The 13,648-nt window shown below is 43.1% G+C and overlaps 6 protein-coding genes across 6 annotated transcripts; 4 read left to right on the top strand and 2 right to left on the bottom strand.

The window, feature by feature from the left end:
- Positions 1-57: 57 nt before the first annotated feature.
- Positions 58-2,136, top strand: BDB00DRAFT_924680 (uncharacterized protein). Its single transcript, XM_053128784.1, has one exon. The coding sequence runs from the start codon at positions 333-335 to the stop codon at positions 1,875-1,877; it is 1,545 nt and encodes a 514-aa protein (XP_052985134.1). The 5' UTR covers positions 58-332; the 3' UTR covers positions 1,878-2,136.
- A 2,426-nt stretch (positions 2,137-4,562) lies between these two features.
- Positions 4,563-6,666, top strand: BDB00DRAFT_797022 (uncharacterized protein). Its single transcript, XM_053121512.1, has 5 exons — positions 4,563-4,751; positions 4,866-4,936; positions 5,083-5,273; positions 5,348-5,864; positions 5,943-6,666. Exons 1-5 carry the CDS (start codon positions 4,700-4,702, stop codon positions 6,450-6,452), a joined length of 1,341 nt encoding a protein of 446 aa, XP_052985133.1. The 5' UTR covers positions 4,563-4,699; the 3' UTR covers positions 6,453-6,666.
- Positions 6,667-6,679: 13 nt separating this feature from the next.
- BDB00DRAFT_323681 (uncharacterized protein) lies at positions 6,680-7,412 on the top strand. The gene is made up of 2 exons (XM_053116939.1): positions 6,680-6,922; positions 7,047-7,412. Exons 1-2 carry the CDS (start codon positions 6,830-6,832, stop codon positions 7,311-7,313), a joined length of 360 nt encoding a protein of 119 aa, XP_052985132.1. The 5' UTR covers positions 6,680-6,829; the 3' UTR covers positions 7,314-7,412.
- Positions 7,358-8,123, bottom strand: BDB00DRAFT_754143 (peptidyl-prolyl cis-trans isomerase-like 3; the record flags this gene model as incomplete). Its single annotated transcript, XM_053118739.1, has 4 exons — positions 7,358-7,493; positions 7,600-7,802; positions 7,869-7,946; positions 8,049-8,123. Coding segments are annotated over 4 exons (492 nt in total), but the record flags the coding sequence as incomplete, so codon positions are not given.
- A 286-nt stretch (positions 8,124-8,409) lies between these two features.
- BDB00DRAFT_797013 (uncharacterized protein) lies at positions 8,410-9,041 on the bottom strand. Its single transcript, XM_053121511.1, has 2 exons — positions 8,994-9,041; positions 8,410-8,920 (listed from the first exon to the last, which is right to left on the bottom strand). Exon 2 carries the CDS (start codon positions 8,870-8,872, stop codon positions 8,660-8,662), a length of 213 nt encoding a protein of 70 aa, XP_052985130.1. The 5' UTR covers positions 8,873-8,920; positions 8,994-9,041; the 3' UTR covers positions 8,410-8,659.
- A 358-nt stretch (positions 9,042-9,399) lies between these two features.
- BDB00DRAFT_754201 (chitin synthase 2) lies at positions 9,400-12,801 on the top strand (the record flags this gene model as incomplete). The annotated part of the gene is made up of 9 exons (XM_053118745.1): positions 9,400-9,751; positions 9,890-10,110; positions 10,228-10,332; positions 10,442-10,585; positions 10,719-11,001; positions 11,101-11,378; positions 11,460-11,717; positions 11,802-12,187; positions 12,264-12,801. The coding sequence occupies 9 exons, from the start codon at positions 9,400-9,402 to the stop codon at positions 12,799-12,801; spliced, it is 2,565 nt and encodes an 854-aa protein (XP_052985129.1).
- Between the last annotated feature and the right edge of the window lie 847 nt (positions 12,802-13,648).

Here is a 13,648-nt window from a genome sequence, read left to right as displayed (position 1 = left end):
TCATTTTACACCGCACGCTTGTACATACGCATCACTCACACATCACTCACTCACTCACTCACTCACTCACTCACTCTTCCACACACATTAACACATTAACGCACGCACACTCGCATCCATCTCACATATACCCCACCTCTCCCCTAACGATAAACCGCCATCATCATTCGCAGCACCAGCACCAGCACCAGCAGCTTTGAAGCAAACAACATCTTTCCTCTCTCTCTCTCTCTCCTCTCCTCAGAGCACTACTCTTTTCCTTCTTTCTCTCACTCTTTTCCTAGTCCACATCCCAAAACGCCTTTTGTTGCTCTCTCTTGATAATACCGCCGATGACCCTTGCCTTCGCATCGTTATCATTGGTCAAACGCAATACGAGCACAAAAAAGGAGAAGAAACACCATCATTACCACTCACCAAGCTATTACGACGACGACAACAGCGACTATCCGGCAGCAACAGCAACAGCAACAGCAACAGCAACAGCAACAGCAGCAGCCGACGACGACGACGACGACGACGACGAGTTTTATCCATACGAAAAAACCAAATTCTCCAAGCTCAAAAAATCACTCTTTCCATGGTCAATAACAACCACCTCCTCTTCCTCCTCTTCCTCAGGCTACTACGGTAGTAGTAGTAGTAACAGTAGTAGTAGTCATAGCAGACGGACCTCTATTGGTGCCTTTTTCCAAAGCATCTGCAGCCATGAGCAGCCACTTTTCGATTCCCGCAGAAGACGCAGCACCAGCTCGTTTGCAAATGATGCCCTTTTTGAACGCTACCGCTACCGCAAACAATCCCTCACCAACAACAAGCTGGACTTGTCTCAAAACAGGAAAGCGGCATCCGCTCCACCGTCCTCCTTACCTGTCACCTCCCAGCACAACAACAGTACCTTGAGCAAGAGCAACAATAGTACGCTTGTCAATACACCTAGCAGCATCAGCAAAAACGATGCCGACGACGACGACGACGATGTACTAGCGACCCCGCGCGTTGTATGCTGGCAGGATGACAATGTACCACGAGGCATACTTGTCAAACGAAACCAGCACAGGCACACCAGTAGTCTCCAATGCACCTCCTCGTCTTCAACATCTTCCACTGCTGCTGGTCCCTTGCATAGACGGAGCAGGTCCACTGCAACACACCAGCACTCCCATCATCATCATCATCATCCTACGCACCATGTCCGTCACTACTCCCATGTCTCATACATCTCCTCTTCCAATATCACTGCCCACTCGGAGGATTTGACCGCCAAACAATTTGCTGATTTGGCAGGCATCAAGATCCTTCCAGACGATATCGCTGTGGATGTGAACAATGCAAGCACCACCACCACTGACTATTACTTGAGCTGCAACAACCAGACAGCCAATACTGCTGCTACTACTACTAACAACAACAACACCACCACCACCCATGATTGGATTTTTGATCATGACGGCAGCAGCAACAACAACATGAACAATGTACATCAGCGACACCAACAACAATCATCGGACGACAATGTCAGTTTGGATGAAGAGTGTCTGTCTGTCAAAAGCAGTGGTCTGTCCGTGGTAGCAGCAGCAGCAGCAGCAGCCAATAAGCCGACAATCTGGGACGAATCGTTTTGGAAAACAAACGAATCGACCGCTGCTACTTCAACAAAGTCGTCTTTTTTGGAAGAAGAGGAGGTTGTTTCGCCGTCAATGCCATCACCACCAGCACCAGCACCAGTACCGCTGCTGGCGTCAAGGACAGCACCTCCCTTGCCATCAACAACGACAACAACAACAACAACAACAGCAGTAGCAAAACTGCCATTGCCACAACGCAGAATCATCAAGAAAGGTCGCTTTGAGATCCATGTTGAATCGGCTGCCTAGTCTTGATGTATGACGACGATGCTTCCCATTCTTATAAATAATATATATACCATAGTCTCTTTCTTTCCTTCTTTCTTTACATACTACTCACCTTTTGGTCCGTTCTTCTCCTTCTCATTCCTTTCCCTTCCTATGCTGCTAGTTTTTCTTTCTTTTCTTTTCTTCCATACATAATCACACACGTCCCCTCCCCTGCCCCTCCCCCCCCCTTTTTTTTTCCATCACGCATCTTACTTTTTTTTTAATAATAATAATAGCATACACCAGCACACGGGTGTTTTGTCTACCTCTTTTGGATAGAAAAGAAAGGGGCGGGGAGGGGGTAGTAATAATAATAGTAGTAGTAGGGGTTGTGGACATGAAAAAAAAAAGTGCTGCTATTAGTGTCGGATAACGCGGTAGCGCGTGCATAAATTGCTAATATATAAAAAAAAAAAAGGTAGACCGATTCACTTGGAACAAACAGCATGTCTGATGGTTGACAGTCAATGTGTTCATGTGCGCTTTTTACTTTACGGGGGGGGGGTATCCTTATTGTTTCATGCTTACTTTTGACTGTCATATAAACAAAAAATTCTGGTGCTCCCCCCCCGAAACCATACTTCTTGCAGATACGCCTGTACTGATTGGTGTAACAAACAAACGCAAGTTATGTCGCAGTGTAAGGTTTGCAATAAGAACATTATGCTAAAAAAACATCAGGTAAATGTGACTATATCGCTGCCCGTTGGTACAATACGTGGAAAGATCAATATCGATGATGCAATGTGGGTTGTATGCACAACTTTAAAATGTATATGACGAGAGAACAGAAGCTGTCTTCTTTTCAAGCTCTTAATAACTACTACTAAAAGCTTGTCGGTTGGCAGAGCCGAATAGGGTGTACTCGCCTGGTGTTGTTGTTGTTGTTTGTTTTCTCATCCGTTTTAGCAAAAAATATTACAAGTGCTATAGTTCGTAACCCATTGACATGGCCACTCTTGTAAGGTGTTCATTGTCCAAAAATATCCACCTCTTGAACTCCTGGTAACAGTGATCCAAGCATATTCTTTATACGGCCCTTTCAACATGGGAGAAAAGACATGGGTTTGCTTTTGAAAGATCCTATGCTTCAGCAACCATAACAAGCACTGCAAACGGCAAAAAACGCATCGATGGAGTTCGCAGTCTGATCACCCAATTTTTAAATGAATCGAATGAGACGTTTATAAGGGAATTCGTTATCCTACTGCAAAAGTGTCGTTCGGTGCCTCACTGGAGCCATCATTGCTTGAGTTGGATAAACGTCATTGCGATGCATTGTAAAAAGCTGCAGTAGGCGATGATGCAGTCAACAGGTGCTTTCTTAAATGGTATTATCTGTTCTTCTTCCTGAATAGTCACTGAACGTGAAATACTCCTTAATAGGCTGAACGCAATCCGTGCCAGTGTGTGTCACGATGCAGTGTGAAGGCGCTCGTCGTTTTTAATTTTAATAATTTATGCGTATAAATGCTGCTACTAGGGTCGACATCATTTTTTTTTTTTATGCATGCACGTCATCAACAACTCCTTTGTGAGATTGCTGACAGTGTGCTTGCGCTTTTTGTTGAACAAATCTACACGTTTTGCAATGAGTCGGTAGCTCAAACACATCAACATGCCCTTCCTCATATCATATTAGCCCTATTATAATCTTTACTTTAACACTAGGGTCATTATATTACCTACCCCTCTCCATCTCTCAACCATCTTTCAATTGCTCGGTGGGTCCGCTCTATTCAAGCCTACAGCGTTTGCGTATCATTTAGAAATATATAGAGTTATAATAGTAACAGGCAGTGAATCTTATGTAGAACAAACCAACCTGCTGTCTGGTGGACAGTAATTTACACTATTCTTACGTCGCTTTGCATGTGTAACGACACACAGAGAACCTGCCCTTTGCTTCTGCTCCTATATAGGGAAACATGCGCTTCATCACTCTATATGCTACTGCCGAGTCACTCAGTATCAAAAATAATGTCTTACGTGTATATTGAGCTCAATGAATAAGTAATAACTACAGATTTGACAACGGCTGTTCTCCCAGGATTAATATCACCTTGTATATCGGCTTTTTTTTAAAATTCACCTAAAGTTAGGATGCATGTACATACTTTGTAAATAGAGGAACGAGACGGTGTCGAGTAAGTACTTTTATAAAAAAAAAATTGGTTTGATTCCCACACAAATCAAGTAGTCAATCCCATTTGGGTGTGCGTAAAATACACATATAAGGTGAAAAGTTCGCAGGGTTGCTGGTGCTTCAGTTTATTGTCAAGTGTAGTTCTAGTTTTGTGCTTCTACAGGGCTTCCCTGTATCCATCTGGTATATAATAATACACCCAAGACCGAGTATTATGAATATGCTGGCTTGTCACATGTATAAAACCTTGGACAAACCACATGTGTGCGTTATGGTTGTGATTCAATTTTTTTGAGATAATTACGCCATTGGTGTCCAATGCATAAAAAGTACCGTAAAAAAGCAGTGTGCAGTATGTAGTGAATAATGATATAAGATACATACATTTTAGTCTTAGGCGAAAATAATAATTCTGATTTGATGTATAATGGTAAAGCAGCAGCGCAGTGTTGGGGAACGCTTGAATCGAGCTAACTCTTGTCTTTCTTTATCTCTCATAGTAGTAGTAGTAGTAGTAGTAGTAGTAGTAGTAGTAGTTCTTCTGTAAAATTCCCGTATATATTATGAACCGTTTACGTATTTCGGATTTCACCATCTATTCGGAGGATTGCTATTTATTATATTTTTTTACTTCTTTCTCTTTCTTTGTTTTGAAATGGACGCGTCTTTAGTCATTGTATCCGGTGGATCGGCTTGTAACGACATAGGTTGCTTCTTTTGTTTCTGTTTTCTTTAATGCGTGGATGTGCTTGTGATATGGTGAAATTAAATATACTGTATGCGGATCAGCAATCAATATTACTGACAACTGGTATGACAAGCCCCTGCGTTCCAAAATTTGACACAAGATGTGCGATATATTCTGGGCATCTCAGATAATGGTGGATCCACAGTGAGTCTCTCTTTTCTTGTTTCGGGGTAGTAGTATCCTATATCCTTGGGGGTGGGGTGGTGACAAGCCGCAAGTTTTTCCGGTTTCCTATGCGGCCCCGCTCCACCGCTTTCCAACTACTCTACTAAAACGACACCATGTTGTAGAGCGAATTATTACGTGTATTGGGCGGACCTAGCATTGGTGATCTCCGTGCACGGCTGACAAGACTGATCAATGAAAATGCCTCACCGGAAAAAAAGGCGATAAAAGACCTACTGAGTTATCGACTTCCAAGTGAAGGCGATGCATATACAATACGTCATGAATGGAGCCTCATTGTCCAGGGTCGGCACAAGTAAGTAAAAAAGTGATACGCGCCACACACCTCTACCAGAAGGGCTGATCCCTTCTTCTCTCTCTATTTTATAGACTATGGAACCCCATTTCGACCGATAAAAAGGAAGCCATTCGTGGGTTTCTGGTCATGTTTAACTTTGAAATCTTGAAACGCGCCTACAAAAACTTCAACTTTCGCAACGGGTCGATTGGGAATTTTTTCTTGACGGGCGCACGGCTATTTTATGGATCGTTGGAGGCGGCAATATTTATCTTTGCTGCCATTACGGGTATTGCGGAGGAAACGTCGGTGGTGCCCGTCATTATCACGAGTCATACGGCGTCCATCGCTGCTGAGCTGCAGGATGGCACCACGCTACGCGGTCAGTGCGAAATTAGCCATCCCGGGTCAACCACTAGCAATATACCATCGTCGTCGTCGTCGTCAACGTCACACCAGCATCCAATAGATGTCACGTCATTGCCCGTGTCGCTGCAAGAACAACAAGGAGAGGACGAAGAAGAAGAAGACAAGACAAACGCTAATTTGGTGTTTAATAAAACGACGGATCAGAAACTTTCAGCGGCTGTGCGACGCATATATTATATGGTAATGCAGTGTAAAACCAGTAACTTTTTTTTTCCTCTTTATTTTAGCTAATATCGTTTTTTTTCCTTTAATATACAGAATGAATTCGGTCAAGAAGTATTTCCATGGCCCAACCCGAAATTCATCAAACATTTGACCAGGGCCAAAACACTCATCTACTCGATTGGGTCTCTCTATACCTCCATTGTTCCCTGTCTTATATTACGTGGGATCGGCCAGGCCGTTGCAAATTCACCCTCACTCAAACACAAAATCTTGATTTTGAACGGGTCAAATGATCGCGAAACGGAAGGCTACAGCGCCTTGGATTTCGTACAAACCATCACCGAAGCCCTGAATCAATCACAATGGGTCGATACCCAGCAACAAGGATTTTTCGATGCCAAGGCACAGTATGAAGGATACCCGCTGCCCATCGATAAACCTATACGACCTAGTATTATGTTGACCAAAGATACGGTATCGCCACCTTCGGCGTTCTTCACCCACATGATTTATCTCACCAATTCACGTAAGCGTCGGTTTCAAACGGCCAAACTCTTTTATACGATAGATGCAGCAAGAATAATGATATGGTTCTCTTTCTGATGCTGTGTAGAGATTCCTGTGGACGTAGACAAGATATCAAGTTTTGGAATCAAATGCGTGCCAGTAGAAATGACAGAACCAGCGTATACCGCCGAATGTTTGTACGAGAAGCTGGTACAAATCATTCAGGATTAGCAAAGTTTGAGGCAATATAGCGGTGCCACAATCTAAACACATGTTTTAATGCTTTTTGAAAAATAAAAAAATTGCCTCATTATTCTGAAAAAAAAAAGCAGTGCGTCATTGTTATTACTTTTGTTGTTGTTGTTTTTAACTACTGCATTACTACTACTGGCAGGTATAATTGCCCTATAAAAACGGTTATTTACTTACTCTCATCTTTCTTTTTCGCATTCTCCTATGGACTCTACCATTTAATGAAGAGAATGAGCTCTACCTCTTGGACTCGATCATATCAACCAAAACAGCATTTGTTAACAACAGACAACTTGCAGCGGTATACATCCATGGTACTTTTGAATACAAACCAAAAAAATTCATGCATTGTGTGTCTTTTTTTATCACCACCCCATCCCCAAAAGTTATTTTCTAATTGCGCAAAAAAAAACAAAAACAAACAAAACTGCAAAAAAGTATCCACATAGTGCACACGTTCGGCAGCAACGCGCGATAGAATACATTGAGCAGCAAACTGAAATTGTCAAACATGAGCAACAGATACGATGGGAAGAAAAAAAACAACAGATTCATCATCCCACTAGTAGCACCATTGCACCGACAGTTGTAGCTACAACCACAGCATCGACAGCATCATTATCAACAACAAAAACACGGCTGAAATCACTGGTACTACATCATCGAGTGGGTCGACTGATCGCTTCCATGGTGTACAACAACTGAAGAAAACAAAGAACTTGGTCCTCTCTCTCTCTCTCTCTTTTTTTTTATCGTGATTTATCAGCAATTGGGTTGGCATGGATCGTCACATTGCGTATACGCACTTCTTGAATCGGTCGATGTTTCTCATCCACTGGCACTTTTTCTATGGCATCTAACGTACTGTCTTGACCGTCAATGACCCTATCATTTTTGAAATTTTTAATACATATATATATATACCCTTTTTCTCTCGACAAGTTGTGGAAAATAAAGGAGTGTGTGACACACACTGCTTAATGATACATACTTTCCAAAGACGGTATATTTTGTATCGAGATGTGGGTGTTTGGCGTATGTTATAAAGAACTGGGATCCATTCGTGTTGGCTCCTGAGTTTGCCATGGATACAATGCCTCGCGCATTGTGCTTGAGCGTGGATCGGATTTCGTCATTGAACTTTTTGCCCCAAATAGAGTTACCACCTTTGCCAGTACCGGTTGGATCACCACCCTGTATAAACATTGTTGTTGTGAGTAACTATGCATATCCCCGGCGTTGTAAACCTTTTGCTTTTACCTGAAGCATGAAACCTGCAATGTTACGATGGAATAAAGTGTTGTCGTAATAACCACTGGCACATAATGCTAAAAAGTTCTGTAAAAAAGACCAATAGAGCCATAGTCAGTGTCTGTCTTTCTCTCATATCAAGTCTGAAGCGTAAAGAAAACTATGACTGGATCTGATTGATCGCCTTACTTCAGCTGAATGTGGAACCGATTCACAAAAGACTTCTATTTTAATATCGCCAAGATCTGTGTGTAATGTGACTGACTAAGAATTAACGGGGAGAGAAAGAAAAGAGTGAGTGGGAAAAGACGTGTTCAACTCTAGCAACAAGACGATGCGATCGTTATTTGAGAATCGTTACCATGTTTGAAGGAATTCGGGTCAAGGATTATTCTGGGAATATGCAAAAAGACAAGACGTGCAAGCGATTTATTCCGCTTCCGAACTTTGAATTTGTTCATTTGGTGCTCCAGTTCCTGTGCACCCTTGGCCTTCTTTGCTTTTACAAGGTAATGGTTCTTTTTTTGTTTGTGAGCAGAGCAAATATGTATGTTTTTATTAAAAGCTATTCTACTTGAAAACCTAGCTCTCCTTCTCAAGTGCTATCTTAAAGGTACTTTCATCAGGGAAAGTCATACGGAACAAGTTACCATGCGTTTCGCTATTGAGAATCTAGTTATTTGCATGAGTATAAGTGGCATCATCCGCAGTGGAAAACCGTGTGGTTGAGCACTGCTTTGCATGACGACATTAAGATGAAGTGAAGGTGCGAACAAAGGTTGCGTCACAGATGGAACGAACTAGGTTGGACGAAGGCAACAGCGCCACATCCATCCGCAGTTTTTGGTGTGACCTTCAAACCTCCAAGAAGCCCATACGCTCTGATCCGGCACGCTACAAAAAAAACCTAGAACTTTGGGGAAAAAAAAAAAGTTAGATAAAAATTCAGAAACATCCTTCTTTCTCAAAGCAGGGCAACACACAACCAATCCGGTCAGAGAGAAGATTGTCATATCAAGAATCGCCCGATATTGGCGATTTCAAAAATATAAAATTCGATACTATATGGTTTTCATCACATGTGGGTTGGGTCTTGCCAAGCTTGTTTGGAAAAAGAAAAGAGGAGAAATTTACCTTTGGACTGGCTGGTTCGTCAAGTGGGAAAGAAACGGTAGAGTGACTCAAAAAGGGCTACGCCCCCCCCCCCTATATAAAAAAAAGCAAAGCATGGAACGGGTGGCTTGAAAAGAAAAGAGAAAAGGGCGGTTTTCTAAAAATAAGTTTTAAACCCTCGGGGTTGCTCCCGTGGCAAAAAAGCGGGCCGTCGCTTTTGCTTTGCTTGGCAAGTGGGTTACACCATGAAACTAGCTTTGTTTTTCATAAGTCCTTTTTTTGGGCCTTTGGTTTGCCGCTGGGCTTTTCTTTTCGCTTCTTCTTCTTCTTCCCTTTCAACACTTTTTAGTCTTTCGCGCGCGATATAACTTCTTTACTGGGCGACACAAACAAGACAAGAGAGAGAAAGAGAGAGAGAGAGAGAAATATGTACCCTAACCAAGGACCACCGCCACCACCTCCTGGACACAAGTCCGAATACGACCAGTATCCGTTGCAGGACACACAGTTTGCTCCACAGCCCGTGGACCGAGTCGACCCGTTTGCGGATCCCTATCCGGACAATAGCCGCTCTGCGTACGATAACCAGCCCTTGTTGCGCGACCCTCCTCAACCCTTCTACCCTCCAGACAACAGCTTCCACACGCCCGACAATGCCGGGTTCCACCACCCTCAGGAACACGCCTCGCCGTCCCCACGTCCGCAGTTTGTAGCCCCACCCTCGCCCAACATGCACTTTGGAGGTGCTCCTCGTCGTCAGCCGCGTCGTTACAAGACCAGTAAGTTTTGGGGTTGTTGCCTTCAAAGAGAGGGGAAAACAAAAAAGATATGTCTTTTAGAGAGAGGAGTGGGCTAAACAAAAAAAAAACACTCCTTCCCTTGTTCCCTTTTTTTTGTGTTTGATCGGTGATGCTCAGCCCGCAAGGTCAAGCTGCATCGTGGCCACTTGGTGCTGGACTGTCCTGTGCCCACACGCTACTTGCAAGCCGTGCCGATGAAAGATACCAAAGAGTTTACCCACATGAGATACACAGCAGCTACATGCGATCCCGCTCAATTCGCGTCCGACGGGTACACATTGCGGCAGCAGCTACTTGAACGAAACACTGAATTGTTTATTGTCCTAACCATGTATAACGTAACGTCTCTCTTTCTCTCTTTCTCTTTTGACCTCTTCCAACAGCTTACAATTGAGGCACCGGTCTGACTAACAAAAACCTCTCGCTCTCTCTCTTTCTTCGTATCATGTCAATAGGAAGATGAAGTGTTGTTCGCTCGTACGATGCATGGCGTCATGAAAAATATTTCGCATTTGTGTGCGCGTGATCGCTCACGAACATGGGGTCCTGACGGATGGCAGGTAAACAACACACATCCAATGACGCACGACGACGACGACTTTCTTGATTCGGTCACAAATACACACATGCATACGGTTTTCACTAACAACAACTTTTGCCACTTTATAGAAAATCACCGTGTGTATCGTTTCCGACGGTCGTCAAAAGATCAACCAAAGAACACTCTCGCTTCTGGCCTCGTTGGGTGTTTATCAAGACGGTGTCGCCAAGAACATTGTCGGTGAGGATCCTGTCACGGCCCATATTTATGAGGTAAAAACGCGGGGGGAAACGACTCTTTTTGATTAAGATGAAAAGAAGTAAAGTAAACTAATGATATATGTTTTTTTTTTGGGGATCCGGCTGTTGTGGCTATGTTTACTTTTTTCTTTGTTTGTTTTGATAGTACACCACACAACTTTCTGTCGATCCTGATATGAAGTTCAAGGCAGCCGACAAAGGCATCACACCATGTCAGCTCTTGTTTTGTTTGAAGGAAAAGAACGCCAAAAAGATCAACTCGCATCGTTGGTTCTTTCAAGCCTTTGGCCCATTGATCAACCCCAACGTCTGTGTCTTGATCGATGTCGGAACACGTCCCGGCCACTCGTCCATCTACCACTTGTGGAAAGCATTTGATATTAACTCAAATATTGCTGGTGCATGTGGTGAAATTCGTGCCTTGACAGGTAAGAAAACATCATTGAGAAAAGGCCGGGAGGGTTGCCACAACAACAACTGTTGTTGTTGTCATGGTTACTAAATAATATAAAAAATCTTACACACAGGTACCGCCGGTAAGGCTTTGCTGAACCCTTTGGTGGCTGCGCAGAACTTTGAATACAAAATGTCCAACATTCTCGACAAGCCTCTCGAGTCCGTTTTTGGCTACATCTCCGTTCTTCCGGGTGCCTTTTCTGCTTACCGCTACACAGCCCTTCAGAACGACGTGGAGGGTAAAGGTCCTTTGGAAAAGTACTTTTTGGGTGAAACCTTGCATGGTGGCGACGCCGATATCTTTACTGCCAACATGTACTTGGCTGAAGACCGTATCTTGTGTTACGAGGTTCATCTCTTTTTTGATCTCAAATGTGTTTGTCAAGTATATATATATGTCAGAATGTGCTGACTCTGTTTTTTTTTATAGTTGGTTGCCAAGAAAGATGCACACTATGTCTTGCACTACGTCAACCGTAGTTACGGTGAAACGGATGTTCCCGACCAGGTCCCCGAATTCATTTCACAACGTCGACGATGGCTGAACGGTTCGTTCTTTGCTGGTGTATATGCTTTATGGCATTGGCGTAAAGTGTGGACTTCGGATCACTCGTTTATCCGGAAAATGATGTTCATGGTCGAAGACGTCTACAACACATACAACATGATTTTTGCTTGGTTTGCCATGGTATGTTTTTGATGTTTCACTTGGCGAACTACTAACTAGTAGTAGGGCTAGTGTTATTAACATGCATTACGACCATTCTGTTAGGGCAACTTCTACCTTACGTTTTTCATTCTCACACGCGCATTGGCTGCCGAATCCTTGGATCCTCGACCCTTCTCACAAACCGTTGCCAACATCCTACACATTGTCTTTAATTACATCTACCTTCTCCTGCTAATTCTCCAATTCATTCTCGCTCTCGGTAACCGACCTCAAGGCTCTAAATGGGCATACACCGGCAGTATGGTGTTTTTCGCCGTCTTGATGGCCTACATGATCTTTGCCACTGTTTGGATCACGGTCGTCGGTGTGCAGTCTGCCATAGAAAACTCCGACGGTACCGTCCTCGGCATGCTTGGCCAATCCATGTTCCGTAACATTTGTATTTCACTGCTATCGACCTATGTCATGTACTTTGTCTCATCCTTCTTGTAAGTTATACCTTTTCGTTTTTTTTTTATATCTTTGTCTATCAGCATCAATGACTTATTAACGCGCTATAAATAGATTCTTGGATCCTTGGCACATGTTTACCAGTTTCGTGCAATACATCTTCCTGTCGCCATCCTACACCAACGTACTTAACATTTATGCGTTCTGTAACACCCATGACGTGTCCTGGGGCACCAAGGGCGACACCAAGGTAGCGACTGACTTGGGTGTTGTCAAGGCCAGCAAGGACGACACGGGTGATCATACAGCCGAAGTCGAAGTGCCTACCGAGGATAAGGATATTAACGACGCTTACGAGGCAGCATGTTTGGAACTGCAACGCAAGCCAGAACCCGAAGAGTCACATCGGGATGCACAGACCAAGCAAGAGGATTATTACCGTGCCTTCCGTACGCGTATCGTCACTTCTTGGATCATCAGTAACTTGGCTCTGATTGCTGTTATCACCGAGACCGCGTTCAATGCCTTGGGTGATTTCGATGAGCGAAGTATGATTTATCTTGGCTTTGTGCTGTGGTCGGTTGCAGTGCTTTCAATTGTCCGTTTCTGCGGTTCGTGTTTGTACTTGGTTTTCAGAATCTTTACTGGATAATCTGTGTTCTTGTCTCCCAATTTTCCACCTCTCGTCAAAGAACCAAAAACAATCTCCTTTTACATATATACATACATATATATCTATCTACACTCTTTCCTTTCTCTAACTCTCACTTCTATATTCTTTCTCTCTAACGCACAAACACTTTGTATTCCACAACTTCCTGTAAATAAAGCTATTATTATTTGTTATCTATATCTCTACGCTTTTTACTGCTAGAAGAAAATTGAATCTAGCAATTAGATCTACCATAACGTGAGGCTGGATACCTTTAGCGACGTTGTCACCTAATGTATGTTACTACTTTACGTTTTTCTTTCCTATATATAGAACAACACAAGGAGTATCATAACTAAGCCGTGTACTCTTCAGCTTCCTTTTCTTGCGGGCCTGTACTGTCACCTGTACCATGTAGTAAAATTTCTATGATAGTATTTTGTTTTGCAACCCGTGTATCAAACAAAGCCGATCGACGTAAGCCAAAGAACGACGGTTATATACGAATTTTGATGCTTATTTGAACTGTAATGTATCCGTCATCAGGCTCTGGCATACAGTAATATATGTACATAATCGCTTATCATGATACTAGTATCAACTATTACATTTACTGTAATCAAACATAAATACGCGAGAGCGATAGCACTATGTGTTGTTTTTAAGATAATGCTACCTTTTGAAATAGACATCTTTGAAACACTGAAGGTACGCAGTGACAATTGCAGGTTGTGACCTTTCGATAGACAGCTTCTCGGTCTGATGACCGTTCGTGTCGCGCTACCGAGACGAGCTTCATGTAGATAATGTCATACACGCATTCAAGCGGCAAATTGCTCATAAAGTC

Source organism: Zychaea mexicana, assembly GCF_025766255.1.
Source record: "Zychaea mexicana strain RSA 1403 chromosome Unknown BDB00scaffold_3, whole genome shotgun sequence".
Classification (NCBI taxonomy): Eukaryota; Fungi; Mucoromycota; class Mucoromycetes; order Mucorales; family Lichtheimiaceae; genus Zychaea; species Zychaea mexicana.
The sequence above is the reverse complement of the archived record's forward strand: the minus strand, read 5'-3'. Positions and strand labels throughout refer to the sequence as shown.